Source organism: Gallinula chloropus (assembly GCF_964237585.1).
Source record: "Gallinula chloropus genome assembly, chromosome: 12".
NCBI lineage: Eukaryota > Metazoa > Chordata > Aves > Gruiformes > Rallidae > Gallinula > Gallinula chloropus.
Genome location: NC_140097.1, coordinates 15,519,119 through 15,540,767, shown reverse-complemented (window position 1 = coordinate 15,540,767; position 21,649 = coordinate 15,519,119). Strand labels below are relative to the sequence as shown.

The window sequence follows — 21,649 nt, the reverse complement described above, 5'->3', positions numbered from 1 at the left end:
GGTGCAACCTGCTTTTCAAGTACTTGTAACAGACAGGAGCTGCTAACTGAAAACTCATCTTTAAACAAGTACACCCATCTTTGCCCAAGTTCTGAACTCACATTAAGTAGTAGCATAATGCAGGTTTCACTGCCATTAACTGCAATCCAAACATCTCTATATGGGTTCAGCTGCTGACAGTCACCTGCCTGAGGAGGTTATGGATCTCAGTTGCCAGCATCCGAGTCTCACACTTTGTTGAGTCCAGCCTGTTTCAGGAGTCAGCTAGTCTGGGAGCCTGTATACACACTAAGCCAAAACCAGGTCTGGTTTCTGTAGGAACATTACAGACATTTATACATCTGGTCAGAAGTGATCAGGAAGGAAGAAAAATATTATAACAATAAAAGATTTTATATAATACTTTATAATACTACAGGATTTCATATCCTATTGCTAGAATCTTCCCATTGAAATTCTCCAAATTATTCACTCCCACCGCCCAAGGAACTTGTATTAAAACATGGGATAAAAGCAAGCTTCTGGATAGTTTTACGATAGCACCTTCACTGTTGAGTTGGGCACCAATTTGTGCCCCCATTTGTTCCCTTCTTACCACTCAAACGCATTTCCTTATTTAAGAACCTGTTTAAAAACAAATCTGAACATTTATAAGCAAATAAACTTTTGATTGCAGCTTGCCCTACAGAGTCTTTCCCTTAAAGAAAGGCATAAAAGCCTACTGTTAACCAGCGATCAAAAGGTAGTCCCCTCCTCTCCCCAAAAGGGAAAATTGCTGCATATCATTTTTATTAATCCAGATCAGCAATCCCAAAAGAGAGGTCAAAAGTTAACCCCCCTCCCTAGTGATTTATGTTGTGGCAGTAGCCTTGTGTCAAACAACAATAATTCAAGCTACAGCTTTATGTACAGGATTGCCTTGATGAAAAGAACACAACCCACGCTGCCAGGAGCACTGCCTTAAATGCAACCTTCACGCCACGGACAGCCACTGTGAGCAGCTGGTGGCTGCCAGCATGGACCCAGCACACATGGCCATAGGGAAAGTCATCTCCCCACCACCACAGCAGCCAGGATAAGGACTTCAGCGAGCAAAAACTTCTCCCAAGTCTCAAAACCAAATGCAATTCAAGTGGTAAATAACTTCTCTACTTCTCCATATTCGACATAGGGGATTTCTAAGTAGGACCTACACAGACAGACAGGCCAAAAAGTTTTGAGTCCTCTCTGCAGACAGATGATCCAGACCATTGTTGTACGGGTGACTGGACAGTGGCCCGAACAATAAGCTGTTTTTAGAAAACCGGGGATTCATCCTCTTATGTGGCATGAGGGAGGGATTTAGCCTTAATTTAGCACTATTTAGAAAAGATTACCCTTTAATTGCAATAGGAGTTGGCAGACACAGGCAGCAATGAAAAGCCTTTATCCTGCAAAGCTTCCAACCGTCCAGCATCAGCTCCACAGCCAGAAGGGGAGAGCCACCCCAGGCTGCCAGGGACTGGGGCTGAGCAGGACAGGACAGCCACCCTGGGCCGCTGGGGACAAGGAAGAGGAGGCAAGGGGCACAAAGCAGCACTGCAGCTGCTGGTGCCTCTGCAGAGTGAGTGGCATCCAACGGAAGACAAACCCCTCCTTCACTGGACACAAATCAAGAAGAGCCTGTGGTGCTGACGGGCAGAGAAGCTGCCACAGTGCACAAGGAGGAGGTGCAGCCTTTCAAAAGGCTCCAATGTAAATACAACACAGGGCCCAGACCCTGGCTCACCATGCCACCCTGCTGATCTGGGCTGTACTTTCGGGGAGCAGATGCACACCATGTCACAGGTGTAGAGTTTCCAGATCTGTGCCAAGATCCAGTAGCTTGTAGCCACTCAGGAGCACCTTACAAATGTCACCTCATTTGGAATAATCCCATGCTCTTCCAGAACAGGGTCCAGGAATATTTAATTCTCAAACGGTTTTTCTGCAACAGCACTGCCTGTCTTACATCCCAAACAATACACCAGAACAATCCATTCTCAGGCTGGCATATGTCATCTCAGAGCGTACTGCACATTTAACTCAATGCAACTTTTAAAAATAAAGTTCAATGGAAAGTAGTAATTTCCATGCACAGACAAGGCTTTAAGCCAAGGTTAAGCCTCCTCCCCTTTCACTTCTGACCCAGGCCTGGCATTTCTGATGGCATCAGGCCTGAAAGATGATGCTGCTGCCCAGCTGGCTGAGTCATGTTAACATACTGGGAGCCAGGAAGGGGGGGAAAGAGGCTTGGAGCTGCAGAAGAAAATTGTCAGGAAAGGACTAATTAGATGTAGAGCCACAAGAACTAAGTAGTGTCAAAAAGGAGGCGGCAAAGAGCATGTGACCATAGGACAGGCTATGAGAAGACAGTGTCACAGGGTAAAAGCAGTAGAACAGAGCTGAAGGGAACCTGCGTGGCAGAGACTACAATGGAGTTCATGAGGAAACTGAGACAGTGAAACAAAAGGGCATGAGGAACTAGGAGTGGGAAGAGGCAACACAAGCCTGTAGCTGCTCAACCACATTGCCCCTTCAGAAACGAATGAGAAGCCAACTGTCCTCATTCCCTTCCTGCTATAACTGCTTCAAACTACTCAGCCTAAGGTCAAAGTCTGTCACCCATGCTGGTCTCAAAGGTAAAGAGCAAAAACCATAGCCTGCATCTGAGCTGTGTGAGAGTCCTTAAAAATATCACACATCAGCCAAATGGAGCTAACCAGCAACAGCCAGAAATACAAGTCTAGTTCAGACACTATTTCTTCAGTCTTCAGTTCAGACTCTCTTACATGAGACCAGAAACTTACTCGAGCTATGACAGGGACCAGTGCCATTTTAAACTTAGCAGCGTGCCAGTGCTATACTTTTTATCTAGTTCTCACACAGAGGCAGATCATTTCTGACTTTTTCAGCTGCATCAGAAGCTACAGAAGAGAAAGTGGATGACCAAACTTAGGTTTCTGCAAGAAAGCCCATACTAGTTTGAAAGGCTGTGAGTTGAGAACAATACCTGACCTGAATATTGGTGTCATTTGCCCAGGGCATTCTTCCCCCCTAAGCATTTGTGATCCCTTCCACACCAAGTATCCTGGCATGGCACTGAAAAATACCTTGGAAGGAATGGGATTTTTGTCATGCCTGGTTGTACTTTTTAATGAGATCCAATTTTTGCAGTTATACATTCAGAGTGCTTGTATAAAATTATCTAGCCAAATAAACCACTGCAAAGTGCCACGTTCTTGGCATACTGATAAAAAGTTAATTGCTCTGCCACTCTGCCCAGGACTGAACGTGAAACAATTCCAAATGCTCTGGTGCAATTGCATAGATGCCAAAGTTACTGCCAACAGATGACTGAAAGCATCTAACTACATTTAAGATGTAATGTGCTAGGAGACATGTTACATCTAGACAGAGCATGGTCCTGGAAGGAAACCAGACAATACATATTTAATGCAGTCACACAGCAGGGACACAGCAGACAGACCGAGCTGTTCATGGTGCCTTGGAGTACATTATACCACACCGCTCTGTTCAGCTTCATGAGCTGCTGTAGGACATCTCCATTCCTTTTTGTTCTACTCCTGTCACAGAGAGGTAGTTTACTAAAAGTACATTTTCCCAGATTTCGGAAAATAAGCAAGAAAGTGTAGTAAGGAACAAAGTCTGGGATGAAGGAAGTCATAAAACTATGCTCTTCAGTCTCTCAGAATCAAACGTGTGGCTCTTCTTAAGGACACACTTAATGCTTCCCACCATTCCTTGGGTATTATTACATCTTCTCCTTCACTGTCTATTGCTGCCCCTGCTGTTCATTCGTGTCTGTACAGAACTAATGTCTAAAGTCAGATATTTCAAACCCAAACTACAATCTGAACCCAGACCTGAGAAGCAGAGAGCCTCATCTTGCACTCAATGACGTACTGAAGCAGATCAGCTTTATTTTATGACTACAAGGAAGAATTCTCTGTCTCTCCTAGAGCTCATTTCACATTTAGAGCTGGAATTTGAGTAAGTTGATTTGATGCATTATAAATAGACGCTGTTTTCAAGTACATGAAGGCCTCAAAGTCAAGCTAAAAAAAGGAGTAAGATTTCTAGCTGTCCCCACACATTATTCAAATTCTTCAGATGTAGCTTTGCCATTATTAGAGTGGCTCTGTGCACACTAAGAAAGAGAAAAGACATTTCAGGACACTAGATCAGCAAGTTCAACAAGAAAACACTGTAATTTGGAATTGGTGTTGTAGCAGAGCGTAAGGCAGCAGGGAAGAAGAGTTAAACAATCTGAGACTGTGCACTGGAGAACATTCACATGCACACAGACACAATGCCTGCTCCCCATAGCTCTGGCAATCCTGTACAACTACAAGCTAGCCTTAGAGCCTCTCTGAGCCATGGGGCCACTGAGCCCACTCAGATCTGCACAAGCTCCACATTCTGTGGAGGCTCTACTCCCTTAGCAGCAGTGCCTGCTGAAGATTAAGGCCACGTTCTTCATACAAAGCCTCATATTATGTGCAGTAACACAAAGCTAACACATGACTACCGCAGCATGGTACTATGCAGCTAATAGAGGAGCCCAGAGCAACAGAAATACTTTCACCAAATTAATCACTTTCTATGGAGATGACCTTGCCACAGAGGAGAACAATGATGCTAAGAAGAGAGAATACATTCCTTGTGAAGCACACAGAAATACAGTGTCAACCTTAATGCTACTTCAGACCCACTGCGAGTGAGACCAGGACAGGCCTGACATGAAAATGAGAGCATACACGGCACCGCTGATCAAGAGGAGGCAGAGTGGAACAGTCAGGTGGATTTTGAGGCTGGTTCTCACAATTCCCAGAGCTGTGAACCTTAAAACTGAACAGATGCCTTGCAAGGGCTTCACCAGCCCCAAAAACCTCTCAGATGAGGCAAATTCCAGGAGACATTCCCCAGCTGCAGTCCCACACGCTGAGGAGGATGAAAGGAATGAATGCCTTACTATGCTCCCTGCAAACCCTAACAATGGAGGGGTCAGAGTGAACATCAGACCAATTTTGATGTTAACAGGCTTTGTGTCCCGTTAAAACGATCCATTTGCTCCAGCCCTAATAACTCATTTCTATTTTAGGGTGCTTGGCCATACAGGATAGATTAGAACCATCAGCTACAAACCAGTATAGCAGCTAATGTAAATCCATGCAGCTTTTGTCCTATGCAGATGTTCCTGCAGATATCAGTGGCTCTCTGTCACCACATTTCTTACTACACTGCACTGTTTGGTTTCTAAGTTTCCCAACTCAGAGTAGGCAACAAGAAGTCTTTCAAAATCTTAATCTTCCTTGACTCCTTCCACAGAGAGGATAAGATCAAGCTGATGTTTTAGTAAGGCCTCGGAGAACATTTTGACAGGCAAGTCTTGCTCTAAACTTCTAGGCCAGCTCAAAGTTCAAGTCCACTGTCCCAGCAGCCTTAACACAAGGACTATGTCCCAGCCCTCAGAGGCTCTCTCATCTTCCTAAAAACTTCACACAATTCTGAAGAGGAGTGACAAGCTAAGATCCATACTTCAAACCTGATTCTACTGGCTACGGACAATCCTAGGTACAGTTTCCCTCCAATTCACGACTGCAGATCCATGGCTCAGTCAAAATTAGTCCTGGAATACCAAATTTTTCCCACCCCAAAATCCCACAGAATTTAAAGGTGACTTGTAATTTATACACACTATTGTAGGAGTTTGCAAAATAGGGTTTGCAAGGATAGCAGGGAGAATGATGAAGAGGGGGACTTCAAAACTCCTGAATATGAGAATGATTTGTGGGATCACTGGAATAAAACTACAAAGACTGTGAAAGGCCAGACACTGACAGACAACAACCCATCTCTACATTCCTTTCCTAAGAGGTAATGCTCCAAGTGTTGTCACAGCAGTTGGCATTCTTTCAGCCCTTCCAAAATCCAGTCAAACTACTAACATATCTCACATGCTCCACTGGCTAAAATCTAGATTCATCTACTCAGTCCTTCAGCAAGTATTCACTGCCTAAAAATAGCTGGAGGGGAGGAATCATGAAAATTAGTTTGAACTTCAAAACTGTAGCCCAAACTATGGGGTTTACTTATAAAGCACAGGATGCAAAAAACCCCACACAACAGAAAGACACACACAAAAAAGGCCAAAGAAATTAACAAATCCCAACTCACAGCCCATATATCCATGTACATAAGCAGGAAGATAACAGAATCACAGAACAGTTGAGACTGGAAGGGAACTCTGGAGATCACCAAAGTCCAACCGCCCTGTTTAAAGCAGGGTCACCTACAGCAGGTTGCTCCGAACATTGTCCAGTTGGGCTGTAAATGCCTCTAAAGATGGAGGCTCCATAACCTACAGGCAAAGAATAGTCAGTGAGAAAACAAGTTAAAGATGGGACATTGTGCTTGTGGTTACTTAGGTATGTGCTATGGTTCAACCTTTAGTCTTTGGGGACTGTTCTGTAGCAACACAAATACACTAAAGATTGGAGCTGAACAACTCCACAGCTGGATTTGTTCCAAGTGACTCAAGTGTGCTCTTAAAATATTTCTATGATTACTGAAGGATCTTAGAACAAGACCTCATTGTAACCAGGGGGGAGGGGAGAAATGTTTTAAAACAACACCCCTGCTCCCCAAGCACTGCTCTAATTTAGCCAGTTAAGTGCAAGCAGTCTCGTTTCCCAGGGATTAGTTTGGGTATTTTGGCTTCAGCCCACCTTTAAATAGCTTCCTGAATTGGACTCACAGTGGAAAACATAGGCTGCAATCATTAAAAAAAGAAGTATGAATTACCCCTAGAAGATTAACCTTACAAAAATACCTGCCTTGTATTTCACCTATTGAGTCTACCATGGCTGAAATGAAGCCACTGACAAGGCTGCAGGTGGGGAGCTAACACATGTTCAGCCCAAACCCCGAAGCTGCACCCGTGCGCCAGAGGAATCTGACGTGCACACACACACGTTGCTGCCCGCAGACTCCTACCCTGCACAGCCTGAGCCCTTTCCATCCATCCCAGCCTGAAATCACTGCAAGGTCAGTCTCACAGCCTCACATCATGATTAAGTCAGCTGCATGCACTGACAGCTTCCCCGTGGAACATTCCCTCTCGGGCTGCTGTTGCTCACCCTCACAGCACCCAGCATGCCTGCCCCAGATAAACCACCACTTGATTAAGAAAAGCACCAAAAGCACACAAGCACCAAACTGTTGACGTGCAAATCTGCTGTAAAAATCACCATCAGCTCTCCAGCCACTGAGAAACTTATCTGCCTTGGAAAGATAAACTTCGAGTCCCAGTTGGCTAGTGTTTAGGAACAGCCACAAGAGAGTGAGCAGCTCTCCTGCCCTGACATCATTATCCCAAGCAGAACATTCCCTCCTGCTCACTACGCTTTAGACAAAGTTGCCTGGGCCAAGGCTTATCATGTTCTGTTTAAGCCAATTATGTATATACTTGTAGACCCGGCACTGCATTGATTTCTGTACATTCTAGCAATGTATATTATATAAACTCATGCAAGACAAAGCATGGCATGCACGCACAACTTACAGCAGTACACATGGTAACTGCTAACACAAATGATGACAGGCTTGTAACAGCTCAGTAATGTTCAATTTCTCATTTTATTCTAAGCCTTCACTTACGACCTTTGGGTAAAAATCCTTCCAAAAAGAAAAAGGAGAAACTTTGTAAATGTTATGTAAAGTACTCTGCTCTCCAACTGCAGCGATTTCACAATCAGCAGCAGTAACAAAACAAACCCAAAGCCCCATGGGTGTTCAGAGCATCATACAGTTAAGCAGCTCCAACTCTCCGCATTCCTGTGACCAGGGAGCTCAGGCAGACCTACCTGCCACCCACCCACCCAGCTGCCCAGCTCAGACCACCCCCATCCTCAGAAGTTCCCTTTCAAGCCCATGAAGACTGTGGCTCTTGAATGAAAAAACACGTAGGGTCAGGCAGGACAGCCCCTACAAAAAAGATTAGTTTTCTTTTCCGTGTATTCCCTTTCATCTTATGAACATGAAGAAATTTTCAGACCAAACTGAATTACCAAAAAAGATTATAAATGAAGAGATGGAATTCAAAACTGGCATCAGAAGGAATATGAACGAAGGGCCAAGCCATCACCCAAGGGCAACCACCAAGTGACTGGGAGCCAGCGAATGCGAGAGGCAGCTCTGCAACTACCCTGCTCACTTTTAGGAAAGATTCCTTTCACAGATCTGATGAAACTCTCCAGGAAAGCTTATTTGGAAAGCAGACACCCCTTTCAAAGCTTTAGAAGAGCATGGGGAAAAAAATAGAAAAAAAAAAAAAAAAAAGAGGCGAGGGGAGAAAGTGAAAGGTATAAGACAACGCCACAACATCCTCCAGCAGCACACAGTGCTCGGGCACTCGGGCAAGGTTTGGTAATGATCACCGTAAACAAGCTCAGATCTCATGTCTGTTTACTCACGCCTTCTTCCAACCCAACTTAGAGCTGCCAAGATCCATCTATACAGGAAAATGATTTACACATCTTTTTATTATATATATTAAAAAGTGAATGATCATAAACATCTTCCAAAATACATTCTTGAAAAGAGCAACAGATTGGAGGTCTTGCCTTCCCGTGTTTAGCTGTTGTATGCAAACAAGACAGACTTGAGCTTTTTCAGTCTTCACATAGTGCTAAAATTTTCCAGAAAGTAAGGAACAAAAACACAAGTAGCTGCCTTCTGTTGAAGATATTCAATAAACATGCATGCTTTATTAACTTCAAAATGGAATACAGAAATCTTCATTGTGTTAATTGTGCATCATGGGGAAATCGGTGTTTACAATTAGGTTTGATGTGTTCAAAGAGATTTCTCAATGCAGTTCACCAAGGTCACATTAAATTAGCCAAGTCAATCTATTTGCTATGTAATTGCCTGTACTGCAGCACAAATGTGAGAAAAAGCACTAATCTCACTGACAATATTTAAAGGTGTTTTATCAAAAATTGCTTAGAGTACATGAAGTTTAACTTGAAAACATTTTTGGAATTTCAGGATGTATTTCCTTTCTGAACAAGGGTAATAAAAATTAGAAATTCCATCTCTAAACAGATTTACAGAAGGAATGGATGTTAATCTAAAACTGAACTCCCGTAAAACATAAAACCTAAAATTCCTTTCCTCTAGTGTACCTTCTGACAAATTTAACGAGGAAAACATTTCTAATTGTCTTACCACGGCTCTGTATTCAATCAAGTTTTACACACAATGGCTCCATAATCAAGAACTATTGTAGATAGCTGCTAGGTTGCTTTCTAAAAAAGGATCAAAGGGAAACATCTGAAGGAACATCTGTAAATTCAGGGACAGGACCAAAGGGAATTGTTTAAAGGCAGACCTGTACACTACCTATCCTGGAACACGAAATCAAGTATCTCCACACTCAGCCAGTTCAGCAGTGAAAATCCAAGTCCAGGCACCTCAAACAGAACTGTCTTCCGTATAATCCTAACCCGTGGGGCTGTGTGTTAGTAAGACCCCTGCCCAGGTGAAGACCCTTCATCCACGCAGGCACAGTGATTGAAGATGATGACACAGTAATTATTATAGTTACATGTAAATCACTAGCCAACCATCATAACTGGGAGTGCATCACCTTGTAACATTTATGCATAAATACACAGAAGGTGCTGGCTTTGGGTGTGCTTGATTTGCAGCAATCCACCGAGCACCCCAGCCCAGACAACAGCAGTATCTCCCCTGGCGTGGGGTTGGCCTATGGCACGGACGGCAATGGGCCTGCTTTTCAGACAACACAGTAAGAAAACCTGTGATGCTGTAAACTAAGGATGCAAAAGGACAGTTTAAAAAACTAAGTTTGCTGTTTCAAAAAGCAAATAAATTATTCTGATCCCATGAGGGTCTTGGCTGTTTCCAAAAGGAGAGAGTTCAACACCCTTGCACTGGTTTATGTTAAAACAGCTGTGCTCAGAAAACAGCCATTCCCATTTCCTGCCAATAAAACACTCCCAACCCATTTAAAATAAAAGACAGAGGAAAACAAGGCAAAAATCTGGGGCTGCAACTGCAGAACAAACCCCAAGTATTTATGAGGGTGTCTCACCGAGCTTCCCAGCTGCAGCACACCAGTTCTCCCACCGATCACTGCAGCACAGCTCCGAGGAAGCACTAGCACATGGCTTCCCTGTTGTGGGGAAAGAACAGTCATGCAGCACTGGCCATTTGGTTCCAGGGTCTGTCCACATGACCATCAAATCTCCCACTTTTCAAGCCGTTAAGAGCACAACGTCAACTACACATTTCTGCTGGTTTTAGAAAGACTGCACCAAGAGCTCTCTGAATGCACAAGCCTTCAGTCACATGAAGCTGGAGGTGGCTACAGAGGTAAGGGTGTGATTTTGTGCATTGGTCTGTTTAGATTAGGGACTCAGAAGTACAAACACCCCTACTTGGTTAGATGCTCAGTTAGCACTTCAGATATACAAATACAAAACTCTGTCACAAGTATCAGAGGTCTTAAGTTATTTGGCCTTTAAAACACAACTACTGAAGTCATGGACATCCTCTTCAGGAGAGGAGAAGGTGAAAATCCAGGGGCTGTCAGGGCACTTTCAAGGCTCTGTGTGGGTGCACAAAGCAAAAAAGTCAACCCAAGTCTCAATTCCTCCTTCCTCTATCCTCACTTCATGAAACTGTACACAATTACTTTGTTTAAAGGTGCAATTCCTGGTATTTGGCATTTAAGACTGGCAACACTCTCAAATAAGCAGTGCACAAAGCCGAGCTTTTGTCTATGAAAAGCTGTATCTGAGGCTTGAGGGGCAGCTTCCTCACATCTGTCTCCTTGCACAGACCTCAGCCTGATGCATGGGAGCCCAGCACACAGCAGAAAAGAGATCCTTAATGCTCCCTTACATCCCTCTTGCTTCAATCAACTTTTTTTTTTTCAACTTTTCAGGACTGTCCTAACTCACCTGTGAAACAAAGTCATACCAGTCCCTGTTCAGCCAAAGCCCCAGAGGATCTCATCACAACTGAATAATCAGATGTTGGAAGGCTCTTACTAATTAGAAGTAAATTACAATTCAGCCCTCATCAGCTGTACTTAACCTTTGCAGTTGACATCTACAGACAAATAGGTGCCTTCCTGCCCACCTGAAATGGGTTTCATGGCAAAAACACCAGCAGGAAAAGACCTTTATACCCTAAAATGAGCAGACAAAAAATTTTAAAGGTACAAAGGAAAGAAATTGCAAAGCAAGACTAAAAAATAAGCCCAGTGTAATACCTGAAGTTGCAAATTACTGTGTTTATCTTCTTCTTCCCACAGGGAAAGAAAGGTTCCACAAATACCCCAGCAAAGCCTAATAAACCTGCCACAGCAAGGGGAACTTCTAATTTAACAAATTGTTGGGAGTCCTCATGGACTTCAACTCATCAAAACTATTTAAAGGCAGGTTTTGTGTAGCTATAGAGTATGTTAAAGATACCACATTAACATTAGGCTTACTCATTATGTACACACAGGACAGATTTTAACACAACAGGATCTCATTCCTCTGGAAAAACAGCCAGCCCTTTAAATTTAAAGACAGCCAGAAGACCAGAAAGCTGGGCAACAAAACCTACAGCAGCTGGATTCATTTAAGATCACAAACCTTATCAGTCCATTATAATTGGGAGAAAAGAAAATGTATTTTTCTAGAGGAAAAGGCCAAGCCAAAGCATTCTTAAGGGTACTAACACTTATATTCGTGTATTTTAAACACAAGTTTTTCTTTAAACCCCTCTGCCTGCCACCACAGCTCTAAGATGTGGGAGACTATCCCAGTGATGCTGAGAGACAGAATGAAAAACATTACCACATGTGTAAAAGGGACTTTCACAATGACACACTGCAGAGATTGAGGCCACAAAAGTTTGATGAAAAAAAGAACCACATGGAAAAAAAAAAGTATTTGGTAACAGACAGAATGACACCTCTTGTAGGTCAAGTCTCACTGTTATTGACATTACAGCAGTTAAATTACACACGTTTATATAAATTTGAAGGGGACAGAAGAAAATTTGAGCTGGAAATGAATAGATCCCTGCTTCTCACTTCAGGAGAAGCTATTTATGTGAAACAAAGATTATTTGATTTTGAAAATAGTATTTGACTGTAATCACTTCTTGGTTAAAAACAAACACATTATGAAAACAACACCAAAAGGGAGCCAAGTAGAATTGCTTGCACAGCTGCTGAACACAGTGAAATAAGATGCAAGTCAGGCTGAAGTCTTTATTCACATAGATACAAGTCTCAGAAAGCTACTGGATTAAACTATGCCAGAAAGAAGTTTAAATCAGAGCCGCTGCTGGATTATTTCAGCTAAATCCAAGACCAAAATTTCTTTAGGGAAATACGTTTTGGCAAAACAATCTTTCTTCTTTTGATAGTATTTACTAAAGCAGAGGGCATATGGTAGATGACATTGCTTTTTTGCTGCTCATTGCCTCTGGGGACAGTCACATTCATCCTACAATAGCTGAGTCCCATTTCAAAGGCCAGAACATCCCTCCAAATGGTATCAGAGCAAGCTACCAAAAAATGTATTGTCTGTTTCCTTCCTAACATTACACTATCAGAGCTGAGTTCTCTGCTACTGGCAGGGCACCCACTGTCAAGCTCTGAGCCAGACTGGACAGCAGAGATGCCATGATGCTCAGCCACACTGGGCATCACAACTAAACCTCTCCCTCAAAACACACAGCCATGTGTGCAGGGAGCACAAGGAAACCATCCTGCCTACACACTCAGTACCACTCCGTGAGTGTGCTAAGATCCAGACCACATGTTGGCAGCATTTAAGGGGTGAAGACAAAAGCTTTAAGGAGACAAAGGACAGCAGCATACCACAGAGGCCAGCCATGCAGCACACCACCAGACAGTGCCATTCATTTCAGCAAGAGCCACATAGGTCCTAATATGGCACAGCGCTCCTGGACCCAAGTGCCACACGGGCACAGGACTGCAGAGACACCATGCCCATTACCAGCCTGTGCTCCCATCACATCTGGGCCAAACGCTACAAATTAAGTCTGCATCCAGGCACACAGACCTCAGAGTCCTCTGCAGCAAGGACCCTCTGGGCACTACATGATCACTGCTTCCTTGGAACCTGGTAGCAAAGCATCTGTTCTATGAGCAAGAGGAACTACAACTGTCAGCAGACTCTTCAGGGCGGTCCCACCTACCCACTCCAAAGTGACGCCAGTCTGCAGGGACAAGCCTTACACAGGTCCAGATGTGGAGGCAGACTCCAAAGCCTGGGGTGTATTTCAGCCACAGTAGGGAAAACAGCTGGGGAGAGCTGAGGGGAAGGGAAACAGGAGGTGGGAGAAGGGGAAAACAAGAAACAAAGTCACAGTTCTGCAGCTATTACACTCAAAATTGTTCTCTGAAATGGAGGCTCCGGCCTTAATTTGGATGGCAGAGTTTATGTCACTTCCCTCTGCTAAGGTTTTGTGGATTGTATTTCAAACCCATGCTATATTCCTCTGTTGCTGGGTTACCAGATCTGAACAAACAATTCTCTGCAGTCTGCCAAAAGCAGAGAAAGCAAGCAAATGAATGCCTGGAGGATGCATCACCCTCTGGAAGTCATCTCATGGCCCCACGCTGCTACAGATTAGTCACAACCTCACATACAGTACAGCAAAAGAGGAAATGGTGAATCCATTAACTCTGGGGCAGCACACAGCCCTGACAACTGCTATTCCCACCCACTCCTCCTCCTCCTACGGAAACTAGGCAATTTTCCAAATCATTAGAATTTTCTTTCTGATTAGGAAAAAAAAATAAGGTCCTAAATTCAAAGGGATAAATTGTGCATTAACACCCCTGAAACTAGGGAGTTTGTTCCCGCAGATGTTGAAACAGCAAGCAAGAATTGTGCTTTGAAATGAGTAAGCTGTGGGTATCACTGCAGCAGAGCTGCATGAAAACCCCCACACAACAAAACATTGACGGCTGTACGCTTGAGACTTTCAGTTTCCAGGCAGGATGTCTGCCATGTCAGGGGCTGCACGAATTTCCACTGCGGGCATACAGGAACACACAGCCATGGCCCATCTCACAGTGCCCCGTCAGAAGCCCTCCAGGTTCACTCAAGCCTTCAGCAATATTGTCTTCAAGAAATCCTTCCTTGCAGCACCCACAGAGAGAGGCTGCCAGCATGCAGGAGTTCATTCAGCGTCTGTCCTGCCGAGCCCATCACCCTGTTCTCAGAACACCCCAGCAGCCATCCATCCCACACGCAGAACTGCAGCTCTGAAGTGACCTCACCCAGGACTTGGCACCAAAGGATGCTAAATGCTACTCTCCCATTGGCACAGTTATTTGGATAGAGACAAAGAGTGTTGCAAGACAGACTACATCCGGTACAGACCCTCACCATAACCACCAGCCTGACACAGTGCTGCTGCCGCTGTGGCATCCCCAGGACTGCCAGTCCCCTGCAGTCAGATGAGACAGACCCACACCGTGCGGGCTGGGGTTGGTGCTCATCAAGTAGCAGTTTCACTGTCAAGCTCAACAGTAAGCCCAGCCTAAAACGCTCCTCTCATCACCTATTTGCTGCTCCTGGTGAGCTTATACTTTCACAACCACATCCAGTGCGCCCGTGACTGGAAAAATCAGAGAACTGACCTGATTCAAAAACAAAGAGAAATTTGCTACTAAAAAAACCCCAACAAAACCCAACAAATCAAACAAAAGAACCAAAATAAAGAGGAAAATCTGGCTCAGTTCCACAGTGCAGTTCCCTGTACCCCCTCCAGCAGGACAGCAGATACCCAGCACTGCCAGGGAGAAAATACATAGTAAACGATGCTGCTGCTGCCAAACTATTGTTTTCCTGAAATCTTGGGTTTAATCTAATGTAGAAAATTAGTAACAAATCATGTAATGTTTGCTGACGGGTCAGGGACAGCCTTCATTCTGGGCCAAGGCACAGACAAGCATCACAAAACAAAAATAAAACATCACATTTCACCAAGACCCAGCTCTCAGCTGTGAGACTACAGCAGCTTTGGGGAACCCACTACTCTGGAAACATGGGGTTGGTTATTTTATTAACAATTTAATTCCACCCAAAGGTCCTTATTGTTCACTAAAATATTTATGGATCTTCCATTGCATAAGGTATAGTGAATTTTATCAGGGGGAAAAAAAAACAGCAATAAGAAAATAATCTGAAATTGTCACTTTAAGAATATTGTTTCTGGTTTTTAAGAAAAACAGTTCAAGCAACACTGACAAAGAAAATTACCTTACCAACATGAAGCCTTACAGGTTACTATTTCTAGGACAAGAAAAACTGGAATGTTTTATGTTTTGAGGCCTGAAAAATCAGGACATAGAAGTAAAGTAACTTTTCCAAAACACAGTAGTGTCTATACTGCTGTAGACATCAGATTAAAATTCTTAACATTAACTATGATTTATGAAAATACAAGAACCATAGTATATATGGGAATATTTTGCTTACCCCAAACACAGTGTTCAGACTGATTTTATACTAGAGACAGTAATTCTGTTCTCTTCTTACACTTCAGGGGCAGCAGCTGTTGGAGTCCAAGATACACCATTAAACCCACAAGATGGGTTCACAGAAGTATGGCAATTTGCCATTAGTATGTGTAAGACCAGTATCAGTTCCCCAATATCAATCTGTAATCGCATGTTTCTTGCTCTAGATTTAGGTACATTTAATGAGAATTAAATTTCACCTAAGATGGTCTATTAAAAAAAAAAAAAAAAAAAACCAAACCACCCAATAACAAAACATTTCCTTTACTTGATGCACTAAACCCTTTGTTTTTAACAGTGCTGGGAGGTTAGAGGTAATCTCAAATGTCATTATGGTCCTTCCCTTTCAGCAGGGATCAATATTACACCTGAGTATTTGTTAGAGGGAGGCTGCAGAGGTGTACCTGAGGCCTTACAGGTGTTACTGCTCAACATGGTTATTTACTGCAATTAAGTGGAAAGACATGGTTGATCCAGCACTGAACTACAAGCACAGATTTAATGCCAGTCAGGAGGCTTTAGTCCAGCCACTTCTTCCCTCTTTGCCCTTCTGTTCCCACACACAAAATGAGCACTGCAGCACAGAAGCACAATTTGTAAAACACTTTGAAAGTAGATAAATCCAGTGAGTAGGATCACTGCTACTTCAGTAGCCAGCTCATATGTCTGTCTAAGCCATACAGCATTATAGAAGGTATACAGGGAACAATTTCCCCTTCCTTTTTGAAGGTGCACAGTAAAAACATGAAGCCAGTTTGGATGAAGTTTCACATATACAGTTAATTGTTACATACGTGAGTGAATTAAGTGAAGCAAGCCTTGCATTAGTGACTGCAGATACCATACACTCCACCTGAGTAGGACATCCCACTAAACAACAGAAATACTACAGCCCAGGACATGCCACATCAGCATCTCAGTTGCACTGGAGCTTAATGGGAAATGTGGCAGCTCAAGATGCTATCTGAACGTTTCTTTCACAGACAGCTTCCAAGTCTGCCCAGGAATCCTCTGAAGAGGATCCAGATCATGGCATAAAGTCAATACATAATCCCTAAAGGCAAAAAAGAGAAAAGGAAACAAGAGCCACTGCCACCTTATATAAAGCAATGAAGAGTCATGGACAAATTCACTGCTACCATACCTTGTAAGCTTTTTTTTTTTCCCTTCCCTTAAAATCATATACAAACAGATACAGACATCAACTGTGATGGACTGACATATGTTTTTAGCCTTTTGGGACAGCCCCAGTCCACTTACTCATTTCTGTAATAACGTGAGAGTATGTAATTCACAACATCATGCCCATGTTCTCTGAGGTATTTAAATACAAGTCAACCACCAATACAATGTGATCCCCAAATTGGAAAGGAGCCTTGGACAGCAGCCAGATTCAGAACTGAACTAATAGTTGGTTAGAAATGTAACTAAACATCTCAAAAGCAACTCAAGAGTACTGAGTGAAGCAGGTAATCCCCTTTCCAAGCTACACTTCACACCACATTCCCCTTCAAACCATCAGAACATCAATAACCGAGTCCTCAGACAGTTGTGAGCTGGAGCGCATAAAGAGCTGATCCAATTCAACTTCCCCAACATAGAGACATCCTGGTGCAGGTAGGCAGCCCTGTAGTTTATACAGTTAGTGCCATCGGAGACAAAGGCTCTCATGATGATTTAATAGTTGAACACAGACACAGAAACTTTTATTGTGTCTTCCTATAGGGGGGAAAAACCCCAGTAAAAATTACACGCATCCAATGCGAGGTAGTGTTTCACTACAGGAAGGCCTGTGTGTACACAGACACCTTTACAAAAGCTGCACACAGCTAAGAGGATGGTCTCCAAAGGGATAAAATTGTTAAGGCTATGAAATTCTGCCACAGTCGGGGTTGGGGAGTAAGTAGGAGAACCTGACCAGAAAGCTATGGAAGATGCGGTGACAGTAACAGAAAAGCCTGTACTGTCAACAAACTGTATGACCAAGTTCCCACGCTCACAGCCCATTTACAGCCCATTTATGAGCAGGGCCACGATAAAAGGTGCTTCTTCATGTTAAGCAAATTAAAGTATATCCAAATCTGCAACACCCAGCAGGACAGGAAACTTTGCTATGTGCCTGCACAGCATTCAGCATAACATGGCCTCGAGCTACCAAGGTCTCTGGATACAGCAGAGAATACCACCGCAAGATTTACACAGACTAGGATTGCTGTGCTTTAAATACCTGCATGAAGTCACAGTTAAGAAGATGGAAAGCACAGAGATGGAAAGCACTCCTGTTCTTGTCAGATATGCCACCATCAATGCCCTGCCTTCCCCAGGAATAACCTCATATAACCCAAGGTGGAGTCCCTTTAGGTTGGAGCAAGTCTTGTAAGCTATGTTCTTCTAGCTGAGCCTGGGAAAAGCAGGAAGTTGCATTAACAATAAAGAAGGCAAATGCCCCCTCTGAGAGCATGCTTCATGCATCTGCTACAGGTTTACAAGACCTAATGCAGAACAGATTCCCCCACAGCATCATAAGAAAGCTGGAGAAGCAATGCTGTTTCCCTGTGTAGGTTAACTAGCAGAGTCCTCAGCTGTTCCCAGAATTGTTTGCCTCCCAGGTTTTGACTTAATTAAGACGGGACATGCACACACAAAGCAAATCCTTCAGAACGTTAAAAGCAAAACTGAGTGAATCATTGCTGATCCTGCCATTGTTTTTTTTTAAGTCTCTTTTACGAGCAATCCCAGAAGAATTAAGAGAGTTGTCCTTCAAGCCTTTTTCCACCTGAAAGCCAAAATGTGTAATTCCCAAGTGAACCGGCACAGCCCAGCGAATAAAGCCTCACCTGACTGAGGCAACCTGGATTCCACTCCCCTGTGTCAGGCAGTGACTTGCTGAATGAGGTTGTACCTGTCCCTTCACCTCTCCATGCCATGTTTCCCATCCCACCCACTGAAGTTCACTGACTTTTCTTTCCCTTTAGCACAACTCTATTGCTTTCACTGTCTCTTCAATACTGTCCTTACCCTTGACTTTCACATAGCATCTCTGCTACTGTATGCTGCTGCAACCGTGTCGGTCTCAAGCAGCTTTACTTATACCAGTACATCAGTTCAGCTTGCATATTTAGTTAACCAATTTACACCTTGTAATTCAAAGCAATTAACCTCTTCATCTTACGCTCTAAAGCTTTATGTACAAAAGCAATAGACACACAGGATGCAGGAAGCAAGGGCGTTCACAGACACAGCTAAATTCGCACCAGTCCACTTACAAGTATTTACTTTCCCTTTGAAATATCGTGTTTTAACGTTACTTCAAATCCGTTTCCAGCTGAATGAGCTAAACAGTTCTCACCGGTCAAATACATCCACATCAATTCACCTCTCAGGGTGTATCAGATCTTCTGCAACCGAGGCAAGGCCTAAATCGCTTGGAAAGCAGCACGGGGTCTGCCTGCACAGGAACAAGCACCACAGCCACCTCGGGCACAGGCAGGCAAACGCGTTCCCGTGGGACGCGGGATGCGGCAGACTGGCAGGGGATGAGCTCGGCTCTAATGAGGAGACCCAGCCACTTGCCTTACGGATTCTGTCGAGCCAGTGCCACGGCGCATGGGCTTTCCCCGAGCAGCCTTTTCCCCGTGTTACGGGCCGAGAGAGACTCGTGCGTCCGCTGAGCTCAGAAAACGGCATTTCTTCCCACAGACCCCGTACAGCTCACATTTCTTTTAAAAAAAAAAGCTTTTTTTTTTAAAAAAAAAAGCCAACTGCGCCAAAACAAAGCCGTGTGCGCCAAGCCCGCTGTCTGCTCTCCGTGGTGCATCGCGCTGAGGAGCCCATGAACACCAACGCGAGATTTCTCAGGCATGCGACAGCCGCTCTTTGTGCCGGGCCCTCCAGAGAGGCGTCCCGGCCCCCCCGCCCCGCTGCGCCCTTGCCCGCGGAGCAGCGCGGTGACAGCAGCGGGCAGCGCCCGGCCGGCGGCAGAGTCCAGGGGCTCCTCTCGGCCTCCCCGGGCCCACCCGGCGCCTCCGTCCGAGGCTGAACGGGCGAGAAGGGACAGCGTCTACCCGCTTCACCCCGCACCGCCCTGGGGCTAGGGGCAACACCCCTCCCCCCCCTTTTTCCCCCCCTCTTCTTTCTCTGTCTTCCTTTCCCAGTGTGAAAGGTAAAGGCAACTGGCCCTGCGCTGTCATTTTGGAGAAGGAAGAGCTTAACCGAGCAGCCTGGAGCGGCACCGAGGCCTAGTCACCCTCCTCCGAGTTCTGCCGGGGGCGGTGGGGTTACTGACATCGCCACTCCCCTCCCCCCCCCCCCCCAACTCCCACCGATAGCCCTGCAGCAGCCCCGGGGTCCTTCAGCCTACCAACCCCCGGGCTCCGCACACGGCCATCTGCACCGCCCCCGAACCGCCTGGGCCGCCCCGACCCCCGGCAGCACCTGCCGCCGGGTTCCCAGCCGCCGCCTCACCTCCTTCAGCTGCTCCATCTCGTTGCGGATGGTCTCATACTCCAGCTCCAGCTCCTCGTACTGCTGCTTCAGCTGCTGCTTCTCCTCCAGCACAGCCAGCCCGTACTCCGCCGCCTGGATCTTCTCCCGCGTGGTCTCGCCCAGCTCCTGGAAGAGCCGCTTGATCTCGCTCCGCAGCCACTCGGGCTCCGACTCCATCACCAGTCTGGAGTACTCCTCCTCCTCCATGGCCAGCGACATGTCGGCGGCGAAAGGCGGCCGCCAAGGCGGGCGAAAGGGCGAACGCACAGCCCCGTCTGCCGCTCCTAACAGCGCCGCGGCCAGCGGGGGGGCATGGCAGGGCCCGCTCGGGCTGCCATCAACGGGCGGGGCGCCCGCTGCGCTGCGCCGCGGACCCCCTCACACCGCGCTGCCGCCACCGCCAAACTCGCCCCGAGCGCCGCCGGCAGTGAAATCATTCAAAAGGAACGGCCGGCCCGGCGCCCCGCGGCACGCTGGGACAGGTAGTCCGTGCCCGGCGCTTCCCGCGGGAAGATCCGCCCTCCGGACTGCGACTCCCGGCATGCTTCGCGACGGGCGGTGGCGGCGGAGAGCGACCCCTGCCGGGCGGGGACAACGACTACCGTCCGCCCGCCCACGAGGGCTGAAGGGGTCGGAAAGCGGCCGGGCCGTGCGCCGCGGCCCGAGAGCGAGCCCCGCTGCGGCGGGAAGCTCTCGGCCTCGGCGGCTAGCGACTTGCTAACGGGCACTGTATGGAGGGTGGGAAGCCAGGTGGCGCGGCAGAGCGTGACGCCGTGAGTGCCGTGCGCGGGAGAGCTGGCGGCAGCCACGCGTGGGGACCGAGCCGCAGGCGCGGTGGGACGGGTCCCGCTTGGCAGCATGGAGGGGCCGCCTCAGCGGACGAGCGGCTGAGGTGAGGACGCGGTGTCAGCCCCCAAGGCCGCGCAAGAGCCGCGGCATCTCGCTCGTTTCCGGTGTTCCCCATCGCCGGTGCGGTTCCTGCTGGCCGTCCACCGGCGGCGAGCGCCGGCCGTGCTCCCCGGCGGCACGGCCAGGACAGCACATCCGCGGGACGAGCTGCTTGGGTGCTGCCCGAGCGCCCGGGGGAAATAGCGAGGAGTGAGCCAGCGGTACCTGGGCAGCTCCACTGGCAAAGGAGTCGCCGGTCCGGTAGCCACCGTGATAAGCTGTCACACCATTAGCGGTAGGAAAGGCACCGGGATTGGGATACCACAGGCAGAGCTAATTCCTGAAACAGAATGAAGGCTGAACAGAGCCAAACGCCTCTCGTAGTTGGACTGTGGTAATTCCTGAGCAGCTCTGTCAAGGTGGTGTGAATGTGTCCCTGCTTCACCCCGGGACAGGGGAGACAACACAGCCCCTTGCCCCCAGCAGCGGGAGAGCTTTCCCGGCTCCCCTGCTGCTTCATCCTCCGTTCCTGCAGCACACGCAGCCCTGAGCTTCTCCCAGTGTCAAAACCCACTGGCAAGGAAATGCGAAACACAACAATCACGCCTTTGAGCACTCTACAAGGTATAGAGCATAAAGCAGTAT

At 46.3% G+C, this 21,649-nt stretch overlaps 1 protein-coding gene across 2 annotated transcripts in view; it reads right to left on the bottom strand.

Moving 5' to 3' along the window:
* The window catches only part of BICD2 (BICD cargo adaptor 2), a gene marked incomplete at both ends in the record, with an annotated part of 82,993 nt that extends 62,658 nt beyond the window's left edge, over positions 1–20,335 (bottom strand). For both annotated transcript variants that reach the window (XM_084269419.1, XM_084269418.1), the window contains one exon: positions 20,096–20,335. In XM_084269419.1, coding sequence (XP_084125545.1) covers positions 20,096–20,335 — 240 coding nt within the window. The remainder of the gene's footprint in view (positions 1–20,095) is intronic.
* Between the last annotated feature and the right edge of the window lie 1,314 nt (positions 20,336–21,649).